General features: G+C 39.6%; 2 protein-coding genes across 4 annotated transcripts; both read right to left on the bottom strand.

Moving 5' to 3' along the window:
• Positions 1-24: 24 nt before the first annotated feature.
• Positions 25-9791, bottom strand: rilpl1 (Rab interacting lysosomal protein-like 1). 3 transcript variants are annotated; one of them, XM_057321473.1, is made up of 8 exons: positions 9284-9791; positions 7825-7969; positions 6533-6651; positions 6178-6423; positions 3428-3582; positions 2874-2978; positions 1485-1572; positions 827-941 (listed from the first exon to the last, which is right to left on the bottom strand). In XM_057321473.1, exons 1-8 carry the CDS (start codon positions 9569-9571, stop codon positions 936-938), a joined length of 1152 nt encoding a protein of 383 aa, XP_057177456.1. In that variant the 5' UTR covers positions 9572-9791; the 3' UTR covers positions 827-935. The 3 variants fall into 3 exon arrangements, with proteins under 3 accessions (XP_057177455.1, XP_057177456.1, XP_057177457.1); XM_057321472.1 differs by lacking the exon at positions 1485-1572 and having other exon boundaries at positions 25-941; XM_057321474.1 differs by lacking the exons at positions 827-941; positions 1485-1572; positions 2874-2978; positions 3428-3582 and adding an exon at positions 4291-4671.
• A 282-nt stretch (positions 9792-10073) lies between these two features.
• Positions 10074-22642, bottom strand: LOC130546226 (huntingtin-interacting protein 1-related protein). Its single transcript, XM_057321371.1, has 33 exons — positions 22288-22642; positions 21474-21537; positions 21195-21337; positions 21036-21092; positions 20855-20935; positions 20697-20773; positions 20385-20446; positions 20126-20266; positions 19976-20033; positions 19708-19783; positions 19489-19623; positions 19342-19391; positions 17931-18003; positions 17659-17842; positions 17490-17578; positions 17321-17419; positions 17117-17218; positions 16833-17027; positions 15410-15520; positions 15030-15224; positions 14644-14794; positions 14469-14555; positions 14287-14394; positions 13927-14063; positions 13006-13116; positions 12301-12359; positions 12192-12222; positions 12051-12113; positions 11862-11962; positions 11672-11777; positions 11462-11585; positions 11296-11357; positions 10074-11221 (listed from the first exon to the last, which is right to left on the bottom strand). Exons 1-33 carry the CDS (start codon positions 22384-22386, stop codon positions 10880-10882), a joined length of 3573 nt encoding a protein of 1190 aa, XP_057177354.1. The 5' UTR covers positions 22387-22642; the 3' UTR covers positions 10074-10879.
• Between the last annotated feature and the right edge of the window lie 87 nt (positions 22643-22729).

The following is a 22729-nucleotide window of genomic DNA, read 5'->3' as shown; positions in this document are numbered from 1 at the left end:
ATATAAAACATTTTAATACACAATGAGATGAGTTAATGTGCATAATCCTTCATAACAATACATTTCAACCAGTTGGATGTTTCTCTTTTCTTTTAATCTTGTACAGTTTTTCCCTGGAGTTTGTCTTCATGTTGAGTTGTATTAGCTCAATGTTTGAAATAAGAGACCACAGGCATGAGTTTCTAGCTCACAAAGCTGTCTTTAAAACCACAGTTTGATCAACTTCATGCTTTTTCACACTTAACACTTCTGTTATTGCCAGCGAAAGCCCCGTTCAAGCAATGCAAAAGAGCTGGTGATTGACACTTTAAAAGAAGCCAGTAATAAACCGTGAATTATTAATATCATTCTGCATTCATTCAGTGCAGACACACCTAATGATGCAAACAATGCCGTAACACTCCTTTAAATACTTTCAGCGTGCCAAAATAAAAAAGTCCTTTGTGCAATTTTAACCTTTTAAATACGATTTAACATATAATGCCCCATTCTATTCTCTGACATGGGCACCATTATTAAAAATTAAAAACTTTCTTTAGGCACAAACATATTCACGGTATCTTTCCATGATTTATAATTCAATTTGAATTAAAAAAGATATTTATTTGATCTACTAATGGCATCTTCTGTCCAAAATGGATCCTCTACTAACAGTAACTCAGTAATGCAATGCCAATAAAATGTCTTCACTATAACAAAATAGGCACATAAACGCTCTTACAGTATCTTTGGGTCAGTAACTCTTCTGTCTGGTCACACACGGTCACATGACGCAGGTTAGGCATTATTGGAGCGTGTGTGTTTGTTACATGTGCTGTAATGCTTCTTGAGCCTGTTCTGTGTACACGTCTTCTTTCCCCGTCCACGAGCCGAACCCTCCGTCCATCTGCCCCATCCTCCTCTGTGAGCCTCGGGTTTTATCTCGTGAAAAGAAGCTAAACCTGTGAACGCAAGAGACGGGACACGTGATGTTGTTTGAAGTGTTTTCGTGTGATTAATAATCAAAACTATTTATGTGATATGCAACTGTGCATAACTCAAGCCATACATTACTTCATAAATTACACGTGTTATATTTTTATTTTGAAGGTGTGGTCAGGCACTGGCCACTAGGTGAATTAAAAAACCATCCAGATCAGATTCGATTAAAAAACACTAAAATAAAAAATGAAGCCTTTTTCTTGTCATATCCACGATCAGTCTCTCTCTCTCTCTCTCTCTCTCTCTCAGCGCTCATTCAGTTTGTTATCTAACTGGTTACAGTACAGCAGCGTGTTAGTGACTGTTCGATTCTGACTGGCTGATTCTAACGATTCTCCAGCTGATTGGTCACACAGATAGCCCCACAATCAGCCAATCAGAATGAGCTCTTCATGAGGGAGGAGTTAAGATGTAAGGGGGGGGGTCATGCAGCTACATCACATGCAGGGCAGGTCAAAGGTGTTAAACAGCAAAGGTCACACTGAACCACCAAAAGGTCGTACAAGGGAAATAAGTCGTCTGATTGGCTGTAAAGTGGGGTCATCTGGAATCAACCCAGCCGCCACCATCGGCATAATGGCTGTGAAGATCCTGTTACAAAGAGACACGGATACGCATGAGCAAAAGAAACACACACACGAACTAAAGAATGAAATCACCCGCAGTTAAAGGGATAGAAAACTCCCAAACGGCGTCAATTTTATTGTTCTGCTGAATACAAAGAAAGATAGTTGGAAGAATGTTTGCACTCCCAACAGTTGTGGGGCACTATTGGCTACCATATGAGGAAAAATGCATAGAACTGTTTTGTTTTGCACATTCTTTAAAATATCTTCTTTTGTATTCAACAGAACAATGACATTTATACAGGTTTGGAACAACTTGAGAATGAATAAATGATGACAGAATTTTCATTTTTAGGTGAACTATGCCTTTAATTGTTTTATAGACCGTTTCATCGGACACGAGCGCCTGATCCCCAGTTAACTTCCGGTTTGTGTTTGGCTAGTGTCTAATAATATAACTATTTATATTTTATGTTAATATTAATTTGTATTATTATTTTACAGTATAATAATTGTATTAAATAAACGATTTGTTGAATTTTGTTGTATGCTCATTTTATTAAATACACAATTTGTTGAATGGGTCCTGTAGTTTGGTCGCATTTAAACGAACCGTATGGTACATTGACATCTAGCGGTTGAGCTTGGTATCGCAGTCTAAATTTATTATATTGGAGAGGGTTTAGCCAAGTAATGGTTCTTCTCGGTTTCTTTTGATTGTTATCAGAAATCATCTACAGGCACTCTATTGTCTGTGAATGTGTACCGGAAGTTAAGGGTCACAAAAGTGCGCATGCGCAGTAACCTTTGTTTATGTTGTTAAGATGAAACAGTCTATAAAAAACAGATCAACTGCTTTATGAGCTCTTCAGAATGACTGACCAGCTTAAACCAGTTCAGACCAGTAAGCCGGTTTTCGCTGTTTTATTAGGTTTCATTTGGTGATTGCCCACCATCAGATTCTTTTGGTTCGGATGGTACAGAATTAATGATGACCATGCAGTGAGATTTTAGTAACACAACGGTTCATGTGACACAAAAGGCAGCACATGTCATTTTTTGTCATAAAATCCCCATGTGCAAAACCTGTTCCAATATTGTATCATTTACTTTATAGTAAATATAGTTTTTAAAATATAGTTTTTTGTTTCATTAAGTTTGTAAGTGTGTTTCGTGTCATAAATCCTACAAAAGAGTTTGAGTTACACAAATTTGAGAACTACTGATCTAAATCTTAACACACACGCCACAACATTCACTCATTCTAAATTTGGCTTGTGTGTGTGTGTGTGTGTGTGTGTGTGTGTTTGTTTGATCAGTACATACAGTCGTTTAATGCCCGACTCAGGCTGGAAGTTAGAGCGAGAGTTCGACCGGAGAGTCAGTGAGGGGTCCGGCAGGGGCAGTCCTGTTTCCTCCTCCTGTTCTTCACTGTAACCAACATAATACTGACAGTTACCTAAAATTACATTTTAGGCTTTTTAAACAAAATGTAGATGGAGGAAATTCTTCTTTTTAGAAAATATATAAATGAATAATGAAAAAACATCATGGGCCGGTTTCCCGAACAGGGATTAAACCTAGTCCCAGACTAATTTAAATGTTAGAGGTGTCTTGATCGAAAACAACATACACTGACATATCTTAAAATATATCAGTGTGATTGTGTTGTCTCAAGATGCACACCAATAAAAAAAATTTTTTTAATTATAGTATAGTATAGTATGTTGTTTATATTATGTTTTATAGTATGTTATGTATATGTTTTATAATATGTTTTTTAAATTGACTTAAATATCCTAATTTAACTAAGGCCTAGTCCTGTTTTAAACCAATCCTTGTCCGGGAAACCGGCCCCATATGATATAAAGTGAGTGGACCTTTTATAATACGCCATTTCCTCTTGTAACATAAAGACTTTAGCTTTCAGCTCATTTCTCTCATGCAGGACGTCCCGCAGCTCCTGTAGTGTAAATCTCGGTCGGTTTGGGTCTTTTAGGTCAATAAGAGTTGCGTCCTCATCACACAGCGCCTCCTGGTGGAAAAGAGAAACACTTACAGTCACAGTTACACTAGAATTAAAGTCACCTGCTCTTGCATCCAAAACAACTCAAACATTATCAGAGCAACTTCGCTTTAAAAAAATAACATCACACTATCACATCACATTCATTTACAACAAACACATGCTCTTAAAGCCAAAAAGAAAAATTCTGTCATCATTTAGTCACTCTCATGTGGTTGTAAATCTGACTCTTTCTCCTGTGAAACACAAAAGAAGATATTTTGAGAAATATCTCAGTGGTTTTGTGATCATACAATGAAAGTCAACTGGGTTCAGTGTTGTACGGTTATCAACATTCTTCAAAATATCTTTTTTTGTGTTCTGCAGAAGAAAGAAACTCATACGGTCTTATAATGACACGAGGATAAATAAACGATGAATGCATTTTTATTTTTTGTGAACTATCCCTTTAAGGACCAAAGGGTCATCAAATCATTTCATAAGGTCTATCAAACATCCACTTTGGTCATGTGAGTTTTGTTTTATTGCTTAAGTGCGTTTTACATTGTAAATCTTTTAGATGACACACATGATTGATGTTTCTCATTTTACAGTGTGTCTGGCGCTCTTTATTACAGTCCAAGTTAACATTTAATTCAATCACGAGGTGTGTGTGTACAGTACAAACCTACACAGTCGAGTTAGTAAAAATAACCATGCATAAGAAACAGGCCGTATCGCAAATGACACACTTGATGTGCCCTGAGACTTCAAGACTTGTATACTAGTTGTTTGCTCAGTACACATATAATCTGCTGTATGATGGAAGCACACTATAAAGGGGGTCGTCGTCCCCTCGTGTGAGTCGTGCAAACACAAACTCAGATATGGGTCGCCATATTAGTTTACACTCCATGCTATCTTTAGAATCCGCCTCTGACGGGTTACCCAGAAAAACACTGTGTCTTCATCATCTCCATCTTCCTCACTTTCATCTGTACGTGGCCCACGCGCCCTTGTGAGATGGGGGATATGAAGAGGACCTTCTTCTATCTTCATGCCCTCAGCGAGGAGCTCAGAAGCTAAATCCTGACCCCAGACGGCAGACGCTTTACCCGACTGCATTAACAAACATGTGAAAAGCAAACTGGAACCACAGCTGGACAGCTCTCTTATCTTAGTGTGTTTCTCTTAAAGGGATACTTCCCCAAAAAATGAAAATTCTGTCATCATTTATTCACCTTCGAGTTGTTCAAAATCTGCATACATTTCTTTGTTCTGACGAACACAGAGAAAGATATTTGGAAGAATGCTTATAACCAGACAGATTTTTCCCCCCATGACTACCATAGTAGGAAAAAATACAATGGTAGTCAAAAGTGCTCCAGAACTGTTTGCTGTCCTACATTCTTCAAAATGTCTTCTTTTGTGTTCTACAGAACAAAAAAAACGCTAAAGTAATTTTTCCTACTATGGTAGTCATGGGGGGTAAAATCTGCCTGGTTAGAAGCATTCCTCCAAATATCTTCCTCTGTGTTCGTCAGAACAAAGAAATTTACATCGATTTGTAACAACTCGAATGCGAGTAAATGATGACAGAATTTTCATTTTTTTTGGGTGAAGTATCCATGCCATGGTCCTTTGTTATTTTGATTTATTGATGTATTTTTTAGGCCATAGTGTGAGTGTTTATATTTATATTGTGAGTTTTAAATTGATGTGTTGCAGACAGTCATGTTCTTATGTACGTATTATTATCATGATTGGTGTTTATCGGTACGTATTTGGTTTTATTTGTGTGAGACCAAGTTTCCACAAGACACAGAACGGAACACAAAGTATTGATATGTATTTGCACTCGTGAGTTTGAGAGTTGATACAGAAGCAGCTTGTTGATCTCATCCGAGTTTTCCTCTGTGACTCAGTGACGTGACATTCAAACACCAACATGTGAACAATCCTGAAACTTTACATCACATTTACTTCCTGTATTCATGTTGGGAGATTTAAATGACTGAAACTTTACAATGTATATCAAGAGTCAACATCTGCTAAGAGGTAATTAAATGTAACACGTCGTGTAAACAATTGATTATTTTGCATGAGAAAAAACAACATTTTATAAAACTTTGACGAATGCCTTTAATCCCTAAAACAACTGAGAAGATCGTGATTGTTTTCCAGGAGATGCTTGTAACCCCTGAATCTCTGTTTCTCATAAATACTTCTGTCTATTATGCACATAATCTTTTGACACATTCATATTTGTGAGATTAAAATGATGTGGATTTGAAAACAAAGAAATGGTATGGTAATAATTATTTATCTAGGACTATGGTTTGTCAAAAAAAAAACCTGTTGGAAATTATATCTGCAAGTTTATATATTTTTTTACCAGGAAAGGAGTGGTTTTGATGCATGAACGTGTTGTATTATCGTCTTTTTTTAAAGCCTTTAAAAATGCAGATTCCATTCTAAATAATAGTGACAAAAATTGTTTTTTACATTCCCTGTTGTGTCATCTCTACCCCTTAGCAGATTTGGACTCATCCATCCATTCTAATAATATAAAAGACTTAAACGTGACACACATTGTCATTGGCATTAAAAAACATTCATATGTACCTGTGCAGGTGACGGTGGTCCTGCAGGTTCTTCAGCGTCAGCGCTGATCTTTCCCTGCTCCTTCAGTCGTTCTTTAAGACGTGTCACTTCCTGTCGCAGGTTACTCAGTTCCTGCTGTCGTGCCTGAGCAGACGCCTCCAGCTCCACCTTCTGTTCGATCAGACCTTTACCCTGAGCCTCCACCACTGTGATCTTGTGCCTCAGGTCATGATTGATCTTCATCAAACGATTCAACTGCTGCTGGAGCTGAAGGACGACAAAGACAATCATGTTAAAACATAAAATAACATACAGGACGTCATTTTATCCATCTGGCATTCTTTTTCAGACCCATACAGGGAAAACAGAGTCTTACTGCTTCAACGTCCTCGTTCTTGAGCGTCAGCTCTCGATCTTTGGCGCGGATCTCATCTCTCTGTTTATCAACGACTTCCTTCAGTTTCTTCATCACCTGCCGCTCCCTCTCCGTCATTCCTGCCATCATGAAAGAAAACCCACCATGAGCCTCGATTCCAGTGCAATATCAAAATACAAGCCACGTTCATTTAAAAACAGATTCGATCGTGACATGATTTCACTTGATTGTGTGTAAGTTTGAGGGTGAGGTTTGATTCGCTTGTGTTGGTGTAAATGGAGACAAGAAGTACGAGAGAATAACCGGCCATATAACTGCTCTTAAAATAGTGCAGAGCGTCTGACACACAACCACTGACACACTTCACGTCTGTCACTGGCCTAAAAATATCATGACATGCTTAACACACCCACAGCCCGAACAGAATAATCTGAGGAAATACATCTTCAGCTCTTTAACCAGAGGATGGCTTCCAAAAGTTGTTTGGGAGAAATAACAAAAAACAAACGACAGTGTAATTATTGAAACACATGACGGTCAATAATCTGGATTTGATGAGAAATGTTCGTGTTGAGATCTTCAATATTATTTACTTTTGATTGCAGCTCAGTTTGAGACATTGTTGACATCTTTTCTTAAACTATAACGACGGAGACATTTTCTGACTCTTTTTCTCAAGAGAAATATCCGAGACGCATATGAGACTAAGCAAAAGTTTGCTCTACTTTTAATCTCGTTGATGTCTAAGAGAAATAACAGAGATATTAATTCAATACAGCAAAAAAAAGTGTGCTGTGTCAGAAATCATTTTTAGAAGTAAACCGGATGGACGCGAATCTAAAATAATTTGTATTTTTGAAAGATCTCTGTGTATTTTATGGATCATTAATGAAAGTGTGCGTTGTGTCGACAGCTGCTCTGGCGAGTCTCATCCAGCAGGTTCAGAGAGGACTGAGGATGGTCTGTTCTGACGGATGCGGTTCGTGTCAGAGGAACTGAAGAGTCTCTGTGTCTTTCGTGTAGTAATACATGCGGACTCGTCTTCACTCACACGCAGAAAAAAAACACTTTGTGTAACGTTTGTGTCCGTTTCTAAACTGCAGAAAGAATGCGCGCGAATTCCTGAATGTGATCACATGGGTTTACTTTGTGTCCCGTAGAGGAATGCTGGGAAAACACTTTGTGGCCGTGTTAAGAATGCAATGCTAAATGTCAATGCTCGACTTGCACTAAAAGAAATCAAAACCTCAGACACAACGTTTCTTTATTCAAAGCTTGAGTTTGAACACTACCTTCATGTTTCTGTATGTCCTCCTCCGTCATCTCTTTGATGGACAGGTTGTTGAGCAGCGTCTTGTTTTCTTCCTGCAGCTGAGCGATCTGAGACAACAAATCCTGCGCTTCACCTCTCCAAACGTCCTCCACCAACTCCAGCTCCTGATCCCAAACACACACGCACGCTTCAGAAGCAGCTCATAAAATATCCATGAGTGTGGATTCAACCACTGAACATCTGACAAAGCAGCGATTCTGAACATACTGTATGTGCACCCACAAACACTTCTGCCATCAGCCTGAGGAAATGTACAGACAAAACAACTCAGCCCTTCTTGCACACTGATACTCAAAATGTCATTCTTGATGTGTAATAGCATGACACTCTTTGAAGAACCAAGTAATGGCAGTAATTCAGCACCACAGTAAATATCAAACTGATGTCATCATTCATCACAGGTGCTGTTTTTAAGGGATCTATCAGCGCTGATGGACATCAACTCGGTGAGCTTTGGTTCTGCTCACATTGTGATTCTCGCGGGTTCGTACCAGGCAGAAAGTTTGCCTTTTATTTTGGGGGGAAGGTTACAGGCGCATCAACACAACAGTGTGTAAAAACATGGCTTCATTGACCTCCTCTTAAATTCCCATAACACCAGTCTCATGCAACATTGAGACATCTTTTTGTCATCTCTTAACATTTTTTAAACAATTTATTAGTACAGATATTACATTTTCTATGCCTACGTTTATCTGTATTTTTTTACATATCGTTTTGCTTTTTTCATGAACAAAAGGTCGAACATTTCCTCATATAAACATACACATAAGTGCATTTACATCTAAGGCACTCGGAAGTGAGATCAGGTAAACCATCAAGATAGAGAGAAGAAAACAAATGTGAATTATAGAACAATTAAAAGAAACACCAAGCCTGTGAGGGGATCTATTTCAAATCAATCAACCTTCTTTTATTCTTCTCTTTATTTTCCTTGTACTGTATATATGAGCCATATAATGACAATAAAGACGATCTATAACCTTTCCCGTTGTTAAGATTTCCTCTGTAATATCGAGCCACTCATTTTAGGTCAAACCCTAGTAATATTCCTGTGTTTGTTCTCAAGACATAAAACTGATTTGGAAATCACACCTCACATATAGACACGCTATGATCTGTATGGAAATGATTAATAACTAGAAATAAAAGGTTGTGTCCTAACTGTAGTCTTGTATAAATGAGTTCTTCTCTTCAGGTTTTTGAATATTCTCATTTATTTCGTCAGTGTTTGTCAATGTCTTTGATATTTACATCATCGCTGAAAACAATGTAACAACTTGCGCCGCGCGCTTCCCCTCTGACGTCATCCGTGCAGAAACAAACATTCACCCGCCGCTTTGTACAAGCAACTAAAGACGTTTAAACGGACTTAATTGTTATTGTTGACATGAAACAATAGCAACTCTTACAAGCACCTTTTTATGTTTCCTCTCTTTCTCCTGACGGTCCATCCGCTCGAGTCGCAGTCTCTCCAGCTCGAGCCGCAGCTCTTCGGTCTCCGGACTGATGCTGTTCCGGCTCACCAGAACCTCCAGGATCTCCAGAACCCGGACGACTTTTGGCATGAGTCGAGCCAGAGCCTCGCAGCCGTACTGATCGATTATGCGCTCGAACTCTTGACCCACCACAGCGGCGATGTCATAAACGTCCATCACCGTCAGATCCGCCACGTTCTTCTCCAGCGACGAGCCGAAATCTTCCATGACCGACTCTCGGGTTCGTCCTGTCGCTTCTAAACTTTCTCAGTCTCTCTGTGAGTGTCCTGTTAGATCAACAGAGACCTTTAAAAACCTGCTATTGTCGCTCCTTCGAGGCTAAAACACATTTCGGGGGTGTTTTGAGGTCGAATTGGACCGAGATAAGAGTTGTCCCATTGCGGTTCGGTTTCCTCTGCCCTTAATTATTCTTCAGGAGCGTTTGATGTACTGCGCATGTCAGGAGCGGTGACAGATGAATCACATGAGTGTTTGTAGAGTTAAAGAAGGAAATAACTTTATTACATTTACAAAACACACATGCTATAGAGTAAATCAATTTCTTGTTAAATTAAATATGGGATATTTAACATGTTCTTTTTGTTACACATTGGCTGAAAGATTTTTACTAGATTCATAACGGAGAATACTGACCCCGCTTTTAACCTGTGTTAAATACATTTTTACTAATATTATAATTAAAAGTAAAGAATACAACATTGTTATTTCATTTATGTATTTATTTCCCAAACTTCGTATTAAATGAATATAATAATAACTGTAATTCTAACTGTAATATACATATATATATATTCATTTTATTATAATTCTGACAGTACTTTCATTTATCACGGTTTAACTATGGTCTTCGTAGTTTAGACATGCATTAAACAATGTGTCAGATCAGTGCATCTATGACTTTCTTAAAACAAACAAAGATGTTTGTGAGGTAACATATCAGCCTAATTACATTTCATATTTCAACATCTGACATAATTAGCAATTTGCTAACAAGTACAAAAACTAAAAAAAAGATAATTTACACCAAAATACAAATGGTTTTTATTACCACATAAAAAAAATGCAGCATTTACATAATTTTACAAACACATTACATTAGTTTAAATTCATTAGATTAAATAATTAAATAGACAAATAATGCAAATGATGTAAAGATTTTTCAAATCTAATGGGGTACTTTAGGTTAATAATGCAGTTACGAATGAAGAATCCTGGCTCAAGATGATAACATCTATAACTTCTTTAATTTCGGTTTGTTAAATAAAGAGTTAAATGTTCAGGTTTTTAACTCAAACCTCACTGTCTCTCAGGACACTGACAAAATAGAATACAAAAGCTCCAATGACAAAAATATAGAAATATCTTCCAGAATAATGCATTTTTTCATGGCTTCTTCACACATCTGTGTCTCGGGCTCTAAACTGTGGAAGACATTCAGGACAAACGACTCGAAATCTGAATGTCAATGTAATGTAACATATGAGTCACAGACGAGCAGTTTTAATACTCAAAGCGTTATTGGGGAGGCTTCCTAAATTTATGAAAGAACGTTCGTTTAGAGTTCGTGTTTTTGACAGGTTCTGGCGCTGGCGGTTCTGATCTCGCCGGTTCCAGTCGGGGTGGGTTGAGTCTTAGTGGTTCTAATTTCGTCGAGTCCGGTCCGTACGGTTCCAGACTGGGCAGCTCCATCGTGGGCGGGTCAGGAAAGACTGTAGGAAGTGAACTGTCAAAATCATTCATTGCTGACCCTGAAGCTGAGTCCAATGGAATTCCGCCCATTTCGTAGTGTTTCCTCCTGAGTTCTCCCAACCGGACGCGCTCGTGTGTCAGCTGGTTCTCCAACTCTAACACTTTCACCTAAAAACACACAAGTTTAAGGTAAATGCTTCGTAACGTTGTGAAGCTTTGGATGTTATGATGGATAGACTTACCTGAGAGTCCATCTCCTCAGTTTTGAGCTTTATGAGAGACAAGCCCGAAAAGTCCATAGAGTCTGGAAAAAGAGACCAAAGTATTTATGCGTCAACAATTTCTTGCAAAATAAAACGACTGCACGACTATAACATTCAAACTCATGATCACTATAAAGACATTCACCTTTTTCCTCAATCTGCATTTGTCCTGCCTTAGTAGACTTCACTACAACAGCGGCCATGTCATTCACGTGCCTGGAGGCGTGTTTTAACGTTAGAAGCTTCTTGTTTCCTCGATCTGCCTTTACCTGCAAAATGAAACATTGAAGTGTCACAATAAGTTGATTGAAACGCTTTACACCAGTACATGGGCATCATTGACTTGTGATTGTACCTTTGAGGCAGCGACGAGCTGAGCCGTACTGGCGGCGATCTCATGAGAGCAGACGATCAATTCTTCATATTTTCCTCTGTCTGTCACCACTTTATCAGCTGATTCTCTGTTTGACATGACAAATCACAGTTACACTGACAGGTGAACGTTTATATGGCTGAACACGGATTAAAGTTGTGAATGTACTCACAGCATCTGTGTAGCGCCCCATCCCACAGCCTTTGAGGCGGAAATGAGACCCTCTGTCCAGCGGGAGTTTTTAGCATAGAAATCTTTGACGGAGCCGGCACCCTAAGAAAGGACTAAAGGGTCAAAAACACACAAAACTAAATCTAAATCTAAATAGGCTTTATTCCTGAATTGTGATAATGACTCTCACCCGTCCACTCTCCACAATGTCTCTCTGTAGGTCAGTGGCGGCCGTTACCAACATATGTATGGCCTGACAATGAGAGGAAAAAGAGAAAAGTGGCAAGAAAAACTGTATCATTTATTTATTTTATTACAAGTCTAAGCTTACCTTCATTAGATCCGAGCAGGAGCCAATGATGCTGATAAAACAAAGCGCAGAAATTAGTTTATCCATGCAGATTAACTTTACATTTCATGTGACTGTACACCAAACTAACCTTTGATTCACTTCCAGTTTGATTCCATAGGTGTCTCTCCTCGCCTGACTCAGTATTTCCTGTATTACAAGAGAAAAACACAGAGAGGTCAAAGAGAATAATTGCTCTAACATCTCTAGAGCCCCCTTTGTGTAGAATGCATTGCTTTGCAACCCCCCCAAAAAAACTAGAATTTTTATTCAACCAAAAACAGTCAGTTCTACAATTCTGGATCATCAATTCTTTTGGTTGGTGGTCTCATGATTTGCATAAAATCTATGATCAAAATGTCTAGATTTCATAAAATGCCACAATGCCCCAGTTTGAGAACCATAGAGAACAGAATTTAACAGAAAATCTGACATCTTTTCTGTTTTTTTTTCTTTACATAAATATGACTCTTAAAATAAAGTTTCTTAAATGAATCCTTTTAGCACCAAAGGTTCATCATCACTGGCTTTATTGAGTTTTTCAGGTTCTATGTGGACTTTTAGAGATTTAAAAAGTTCTTGACGTTACAGTTTAGACGCTTTAGATCTGTGTTGGTTTTAAATTACTTTAAGACCTCACGGAGGATAAAAAGTTCTTTGTGCAACTTTCAAAAGTCACAGTGTAAATCCTTAAATGTCTTAAATGCACTTTCAAAGTCACTGGGCATCTGACAAATGCATAAATGTCAAAGTATTTAATCGGAGGAAAATCACAGTCTGCCACAATATGACTTACATCCATCCTCAGCACAGCGTCTTCAATGGCAGAGGAAGTTGCAGCCATTTCCTTATCCACCATATCAGCGAGCTCTTCCTTCCGTACATCTGCGCCTCTGGGCAGCAGGTCCTGCGAGACGGAGGAAAGTAAGTCACGATCACTCAACACACACAAGCCGGGTTTCCATCCAAACGTGATGCGAATCTTTTCAAAGTTCGCAATAACAGGAGGATGTTCCATCAAGTTCCTAGAGCGGATCACGGTGGTATTGTTAACCTCGTAACCAACGGTGAATAAAAAAGATCTGGAAACCAGCAAGACACAGTAGAGAATGCGAAGCTACGTCCTGCCATGTTGAATGGTGCGCCATCTTGGGAGGATCGCTGCTCGTGCGTTCAATGCAATGTTTCGTTTTTCTTGCTTGATTAGCAAATATAACTATGGTAGGTCGGTCTTGCTGTGTTACAAACTGCAATATTAAGCAAAGTCGTTCAGGAAAATCCCCTGGTTCTTTCACTTTCGATTTCTCCATATATCAAACAAAACAAGTAACGGTACATATTAAAAAACAATAATAGCAGTGGAGTATGATCCTCCCAAGATGGCGGCGCCACTGCAACATGCAACATATGGCGTGACGTCAGCTTCACATTCTCTTTTAACGGTAACAGCCGCTTCGTCTCGTGGCTTTAATGTTCGCTACGTCAGAATTTATTCGGCAAATGCGTTTCCATCTCCCGTTATTCGCATTAACTGTTTTTTGCAAAAAAGAAAAGCCACATCAAGCGAGCGTAAAAACTTTCTTGCAAACTAACGTTTTTTATTTCGAAATTCGGCGTTTCCATCACTCGTTTCTGATGCGAAACTTCAAAATGCGAATAAAACGAGGGAGATGGAAACCCGGCTATTGACACACATGTCATCTGTTGTCCAGCACACCTGGCCTTGGTTGAGGATGCGCTGGACCATGCAGCGGACGCCAGTGGGGTCTGCTCTCGGGAGGGTGGCCTTCAACTTGAGCTCTTTTAAAAACTGAAGGCAGTGGGTCGCACAATCCCTGCAGTTATCTGTCAAACCTAAAAAAGATGTACAGAGAAATGAGCTGAAATAAAGCCAAAGACAACAATGACTGCTCTCAACCTAAACTAGAAAATCTAAAGCTTCTTGAACTTTACAGCAGAGTGGATTTGGTTTTTAACAGTATTCTGTCAACGGAACAATATAAAATGTATAATTAAAGATTTTAAAAAATAATAAATGTCTACATTTTTTCCACTACAGTATTATTCGGCCACTCACGGTCTGCTTGGTCCGTCGGTGCCGAATGTGCGGCGCCCGCTCCGTTCACAATGGTGTCAGCGATGAGGTGAGAGAACTGAGTGACCGACCTCAACATACCGCTGGCATCTGAGAGGAGAGAGAGACATGACACCACACCTGACAGCACCTGTCAATCACTGATGATAATCCTGAACTCTTACCCTCCATGTTTCTCAAATATCCCGCGTGACTCTGCTGCATTTTATCAATGGATGCCAATGTCAGCTCAGCCCGATTGATCAAATAATCTGTGGACGGGTGTGAAGAAGAGATGAGTGACAAATCCAGTAGATGAAGTGATGTGTCATGAATCAAAGAGTGCGGGGAAGGACGGACCTGGCGTGCTGATGCAGCGCACATGAACCGGATCGTCCAGTTTGGCCACTGCGTCCAGTACGATACCCTCGGCCTCAACCACAGCGCACTGCAACAGACTGAACTGCTCATCCTGTAACTTCTGCTTCAACGCTCCTGAATCCAGACTCAACTACAGGAGAAAAAGACACAATATGGGGTTTGATTCTTAGGGATTCTCATTTGTTAAAATTGCTTATGTAGATTTTAGAGGTAAAATAATCTGGATGAGGGTAAATTTGATGAGAAATGTTTGAGTTCATATTGAGAGCTTCAATAATATTGACTTTTGATTGCAGACCTGACAAATCTGAGCTCAGTTGGACACATTACTAGACATTTGTGACCTAGAGAGAATGCTTCCTGACCTTGGCCTGCATTTGGTTGTGGAGTGTTGCCATTTCTCTCTGACTTCTGTCTCTCTCCTGCAACAGAGCATCCTGATAGAGCTGTGCGGCCTGACGCAGGGTAGAGATTTCAGCCTCCTGTTCTTTCACCGACCGCAGAAGATCTTCTTTCTCCGCTTGCAGACCCACCAACACTCTGCTCAGCTGATCTCCTGCCTAAAACACAAATAATAACATACAGTTTTAAAGGTACAACGGTCACCCGAGTGAGATGTAAGCAGGCCTTGATGACATCATCAGTTCTGTTGGCATCAAATCAGCTTATATTTGGCCATTTTTAGATTTTTTATCAATATAAAAACGCAGATCTGAGGTGTCTGTATTGAAGTTTTAATACTCACCGTCTCTTTAGTGGTCAGAGCGCTCTGAGCTCTCAACACCTCCGCTCGCTTCTCCGCCAGCTCTCGTCTCAGCTTCTCCATCTCCATCTGCTGCTCCTGTTCTCGACACATCTGACCAGACGCACACAAAACACAACACGTCTCGTTCAGATCTCACGCTGCATGGTGGACGGTCTCATCTCATTTTATTGACAAAATAACAGAAATCTACACTGTAAAAATGCTAAATGTTCTCCCTACAAAGATAATCAAGTAACTTGAACATAGATTTTTTTTAGTTAAAGGAGTCAAATGAGTGTTTTGCATATGCTAAACAAAATTAGCCTAAACATGTTTCTAACAAAGATTATTTTGTTAACTGGACTCAGACTCTCAAGTTTTTGGCCAAAATGCGTCAGAAAGTTTGCCCAACTTATATTGCAAGAGTTTGAAAGATCCCTAGATGCATTGCAGCGTGTTCAATTCTGTGTTTCTCGTTTGTTTTTCTTTTAAATATTAGTGTTTTAGTTCTTTCTGGCTTACTTAATGCTTTCTTATTGTTGTTACTGTTAGTTATCTGTTGTGTTTAAAGTTTTTTTAATGAATGATGTTTTTTTTTTATTGTTACCCTGGTTGAGATTTGTGTGTTCAATGTTGAGATGTAAGTGCATGACACAATGACACAACTGGCTATAATGCATTCAACACAAACTGTTTAACAGTTATTTGATCAAAGTTCTGGTCTTTCCAAGCAGAAAACATGTACAATTGAAGTCAAATACAAATAAATGTGTTTATTTGGAAATAACCAATCTATATTCTCTATTTATGTTCAGCCAACAAAAACTACTTTGTTCTGTTGTTCATTAGACTTGACTATGTTGTGACAACTAATGACTTTAACATAATTTTTTAAGTTGGGTGGACTTCAGTCTCTGTTTGTTGAGTTAAAGGTCTTTGCACAGTCAGAAATTTTCGTATGCGTTTTTTCGTATTTGGCGCTCGTTTGTACGGTGTGTCTGAATTGTCAAATGCCTCTCAAAATGCTTGCTACAGATGCGAAAAAGGCAGAAAATCGAACCCAGTCCGAATTTTTTTATGACCAACGAAAATATCGGAGGCAGTGTGTAAATGTGATCGACACAACGTGAGGTCGTATTTATTTTTTTAACGTGCGGAAATTTCGGACTCAATGTGCAATGGCCTTAACTCAAAAACGTGCTTGTGATAAGTTGCCTTATTATTTTAAGTTGGCTCAGCTATTTTTTTTTACAGTGTACAGTTTTGTTTTAAGGTTCCTTGTCAGGGTGTATGCCTTTCTGTGGCACTAAATTCACTAAGTTCTTAATAGTGGTTAAAGGTTCTTCAGCCTATAAAAGGTGAGACAGAAATGGTTCTTTTTTCTTTGAGGGACCAAAAATGGTTCTTTAGCAGTAGTACAGACTTTCTCCTGTAGTTGGTTGTGCAGTGCTGTCATCTCTCTCTGATGTGTCTCTCTCTCCTGCTGCAGTGAGGTCTGATGGAGCTGAACGGCCTGACGCAAGGTGGCGATTTCAGCCTCCTGTTCTTTAATTGTACGCAGAAGAGCCTCTTTCTCCACCTGGAGACCCACTAACACACTGCTCAACTGATCTCCTGTCTGCAGAAGAAGAAGAAGAGGTGTAAGGGCTGTGTTACACTTCAGTATTCCAAAATAAATATATGCTATTGAATTATAGACATCAGTACCTTCTCTTTGCTCTGCAAAGCATTATGGACTTGTGACTTTTCAGCTCTTTCGGTCTGTAACTCGTTCTTTAGCCGTTCGATTTCTGCTCTCTGTGCCTCCAGCTGAACAAGACAAAACAAATGCAATATGTCTGTGAATCTAGGCTGATATATCAGACAGAATGAAGAGCAGGATTGTAAATGTTAGATTAGTGTAAGATGTACAGTAGCGCTGTTCTCGATCTCAGCCGTCAGCTGTCGGGCCGTCACAAGCTCTCCTTGAGCCTGCTGAGTGCTGTTGATCTGCTTCACCATCTCTGCGTTCTGCAACGCAATAAAACACGCTCAGAAACCACTCGAATGTTCGTATTCCTTTAAACGTGTGCGTCTCTACCTTCCGCATGAGGTCAGCATGTTTGCTGACCAGTTCGGCATGTTTCTCTTTGAGTCGGGTGAAATGCATCTGAGCGGTCTGAGCTCTGCCTACAAAACAAGAGAAACGGATCAGACTGATTGAGAGAGATTCATATGCACGTGTGTTTTGGTGATCAGAGGTCACTCACTGCCCGCGTCCTCGACCGTGGCCTGTAGGCTGGCTGCGACTGCCGTCTGCGTCCTCAGAGCATCCATCTCCATGCGCAGACGCTCGTTCTCCACCATCGCCATCTGCTTGTGCGTGCGCTGGTCCTCCAGCTCCGCCTCCAGTTTATTCACCTGCGTCTTGAGCTGGACCACGGCACGCTGAGCCTGGAGAAACACACACACGCACGCGGCAGGGATTCAGCACTGAAACATGACCAAACACTCTCATGCAGACTACACAAACACAACTCACCTCCACTTTCATTAACTCCAGTTCTGGTTTCACCATCTCAAGTTCTTTCCTGAGACTGTCCGCTTCCGTCTCCCTGCACGAGAATATGTTGTTTTGATAAAATAAATAAAAACGAAAAAATATATACATAAAACACATACAGTATATTTCTGTATAAAACAGACACAATCGAGAAAAAATTCAATTTTTGGATCACGTCTGTACATTGAGATATTAAAGAGATCTCCTATGTGACCCTGGACCACAAAACCGGTCTTCAGTAGCACGGGAATATTTGTGGCGAAAGCCAACAAAACATCGTATGGGTCAAAATGATCCATTTTTCTTTTATGCCAAAAATCATTAGGATAATAAGTAAAGATCGTGTTCCATGAAGATATTTTGTACATTTCCTACCGTGAATATATCAAAACTTTATTTTTGTGAGTGGATGCAGTAAAATCGCTAACAAAAATGGCCGGTGTTGTGCCGAATTCTGACTCCCCTACTTCTGATTGGTTCATTCACTTGCTTTGTGATTGGTCCCTATCTCTAAAGCCCACCCCCACACCTAATCCTAACCCTAACCTTCGTAGGGGAAAACAGGGGAGTCTCACGGGGAGTCAGATTTTGATACGACACCGGAAACACGCCTACAAACATCGCTCGCTGCTGCCCGCTCTTTAGAAATTACCCACTCAAGTTTGGTTTCAGACCCTGCGTTCCATTTCGAAGGGCTCATCTCTATGCCCTAAGCCCTTTAAAGTGTTTACCCTCCGGAGTGAGAGCTTCAAAGGGTTGAAGGGTGTAGGGGACCAAACAACTGTTTCTTGAAGTGCCCTTCTGTGTCATTATCCCGCGCCCAAAAGGAGGCGCCGTCACCATGCCAAGAAGCTGCGCAAAGAATCACTGGGGCCTGAAGTGTCCATCAGATATATCCTTCATTCCGAAGGGCTCTTTGAAGTGGCCAGTTATAAGCACTTCGGTTTGGAACGACCTTTCAATATGGTGGACATGACTGTTTTCACTCCGAAGTGCCCTTTGGAGGGCGATATATCCCAATTGGAACGCACAGTATGTAAAGCTTAGAATTTCTGCTTTCAGGTTCATCTACTCTCCACAACGTTACTACATCAGTAAGCCAATAGAGAGCGTTAAAACAAACCTTTCTTCTTAGCAACGGCCTGCTACAGCGCCTCTGATGGACGACTTTCTCAATATTTTGATTTTTGGTCATGATTCCAGTTTTAAATAGTAGTATCTCGGCCAAATATTGTCCTATCCTAACCATACATCAATGGGAAGCTTATTTATTCAGCTTCCAGATGATGTACATACCTCAATTTCGAAAAATTGACCCATAAGACTGGTTTTGTTGTCCAGGGTCACATATACAGTATGTCTTGTAGACAAGAAGCAGATTGTATGTTACCTTTGCTCTGGTATATCACTTGTAGGATCAAAGTGGTTGTAACCATAATACTGTGAACAACATGACATATAAAACATTAAGACAGAAATGTTTGTTATTAAAGTGCTGGTCTACAGCTATAGCTGGAATACTCCGGGCATGTTTTACCATTTGATACGACTGTCCTTCATTAAAGTCCAGTTGAGTGTCAGTGTCGTCGTCTTCAGTCATTCTGTGATTCTGAACCACCACCGGCTTCACGTGATCTGAATAAGCAGCCGCTCGCAGGAAGTTTGGGGGCTCCTACAAGCACACAAAACCCTCATATCTTTTACAAAAACCACTATAAAAGTATTATGAGTGAACTTGCCCGATGTGAAATCTTACACTGGGAAGATCTGGGATTTGAATGATACTCTTAAAAAACTCCATGCCTCTCGCTCGCTCGAAAAACTGCGTCAGGCTGTGGAGGACAAACACGGACCATTAACCAACTTATGACAGCAACACATCCGACAGCACATATGTTCTGAAATCTGCATTTTTATAGTTTACACACAAATATGTGCACGTAAGCTTTTTAATGAATATTTACAACGAATGGCATTAGCCAAACGTTCATTCTCAGCGAATCCCTGCAAATACTACAAAGCACCTGTTGAACTGATCCCGGAATCGTTCCCTGTGTCCCAACAGAGCGTCCACAGGTATTCCTGTCATACAGTAGATTAGTAGATAGACACAACACTTGTTAAAATGTGTTTCATTCGTTTTAACAATAAAGACAGCGAGGAGAGCGACTCACGGCTGTGCAGCTTAAACAGAAGTTTGACCAGGAAGTGATAAAGCGGACCGCAGTCCTGAATGACCGGAACCAGCGGTGCCAGACGACACTGACCCACTGCTGTGGTGGAACTGGTGGAATTAGACTCCATCTGACGGAAGACTGGAGTTAAAGAGTCAATAATAAGTGTCACCATAAACAAGACAGTGTGTGTTTTCTAAGAGACTATTTTCAGGTTGGGTTTAAAACAAAAAGTTCCGAAATTTGCGGTCAAGCTCACCGGTTTCTTGCAGCTTCAGTCCTGCCTCCATGTAGTCAAGAACTTCACCGGTCATGTCAAACCTGCACATATATTTAAAACTATTAAAACCTGTATTTATAATATACTGTATATACAAGAGTCTACGTGTTTCTTTTTCATATTAATATATGATGATTTGTTCTTAGGGCGATGACTTTCTGACACTCTGTCAGCTGAAAAACAGCCTGTTTGGATAATTCTGGCACAGTTACCGCCATGTTTATTAATGTGCACTGCCCGTGTAAATAAACAAAATATAAACAACACAAAAGCATCAAACGCTTCACTTACACTTTATTGATGTCAATGGCGATGGATTTATCCAGAACTTCCTCTGGGGTTTCAAGATTTGGTGGGATTTCCAGATGCTGTGGGAGAAACAGGCAATGAAATCAATACACTCATATTCTCCAGAGTATATTTCAATATTGATAATCGCATGGACTCACCTTTAAATGAAAGTCGATCTTGATGCACAGCAGCTTGGCATACAAAGCAACTATATGTCCATATCTATCATGTAGATTCCCCTAAAAGACAAAAGCACGAAACATTAACACGTTAGTTATTTAGGAAACACATCTCTTAGCAGAAAGTGTTGAATACCAGATGTCTGGTTCACACACTCACCCATAATATTCCCATTTGTCTGATGCTGGTGGTTTGACCTCTGCTGTCTCGCAGCGTCTGAAAGAAAGTCAAACTGGATTTATTATGTGCAAGATGGGTGTAGTTGAGTTATTCCATACGCCTTTTTCACGATGATGTGGTGTCACAGACGGGACTCACATTGGGGTGTCCGTCTCGAAGCAGTTTGTGCACCATGTGGCAGAATTTCCAGCTCAGGATGGCGTTACTGGACAGCGGCAGACTGACGGTGTGAGACCAGAATGTGACGGCACCTCCTTCCTTATATGTCCCTAAAATGATGTCTGCGAAAATGTTAAGGACGACTTCCTATAGTCCAGAGGTCAAAGGGCACATTGTAAAGCATTGTTGTGTGTGTAAACTGTTCCCAATAACACACAAATATATAAATGCAAGCGTGGTTGATGTAGTAAAGGATACTGCGTCCATATTTCTCTTTGATAGGAGCCTCTGCACTGGTGATGGACTTTGTGATGCTGTGTAGCTGTGCAGCTGATGAAGAAACAACAGAACACCGTCAGTGTGTTGAAACAACAGAAGTACATTACAAACATGATCAGATCAGATTATTTTACTTGCACTGTCAGAAGTTTTTTGTTGGTATTTTTGGTTATTGGAGGCAATGTCAAAGAAAACTTGGAAAAACATTGAAATATATTTTGGTACATTCGGTGAACTTGCTGTAAGTGAAAACTGTTAAAATGTTACAAAAAATGATGTTTAGGAGGATAATGTAAAGATTTTAAATCTTAGGAAACACCTTACAATAAGGTTCCATTAGTTAATATGAACTTGTGACGTGCTGGTACAATGTACAGCATTTACTAATCTTAGTTCATATTAATTTCAACGTTTGCTTGTACATTTTAAAAATCAAAAGCTGTATATATGAACATCAGTAAGTGCACAATAAACTAACAAAGGAACAGTTGGTATTGACTACAAAAACATTAAATTAACAACATAAACCAAAAATGTATAATGCTGTAAAAACATATCGGTCATTGTGAATGAATAAGACCTTATCGTAAAGTGTTACAAAAACTTCTACTAATGATAGACTTGGAAAAACAATCATTACAAAATGTTTCTCCAAGAGACTAAAGGAAAAACATCTCTCTGTACAACTGTGTTACACTTCTATTAATATATAAATAATACTGATAAAACCAAAATGCAGATATAATGAGTCTGTGACGTATTTTGTTAAAAGTTTGTTGAACATGAATCTTACCTGTAGTTTGATGAATTGTTCTTTCTCAGCAGCTAAGGCTTTTTCAGTTTTATCCACCTGTTTCTCATTTTTCTTTAATTCACTTTTCTTTGAAGCCATGATGATCTGATCTTCTTCCTCTGGGGAAACCAAAGGTTCAAATGATCACTTCAGACCTGACACACACACCTGAGACGTCAAAGCTTCTCTCTCACACACACACACACAGCTGAGAGCTTCACACACACGAGTCTCCTCAGACAGAGATTACACGCAACTAAACTGTACCAAAACAAACTTTATAATAGATTTCATCTTTCCTTAACCCACCTTAGTTTCACTATTTGTTTTAATTTTGTGAGCACTCACATACAAGCCCATCCATTCAATTTAGCTTCACTTTCTTATTTCTATACAAACAAATACAAAACTAACAACCACATTTAGATTGTAGTCATTTTCT

The sequence above is a fragment of the Triplophysa rosa genome, linkage group LG22 (genome assembly GCF_024868665.1).
Source record: "Triplophysa rosa linkage group LG22, Trosa_1v2, whole genome shotgun sequence".
In the NCBI taxonomy this organism is placed as follows: Eukaryota; Metazoa; Chordata; class Actinopteri; order Cypriniformes; family Nemacheilidae; genus Triplophysa; species Triplophysa rosa.
This window is presented reverse-complemented; position numbering and strand designations above follow the sequence as displayed.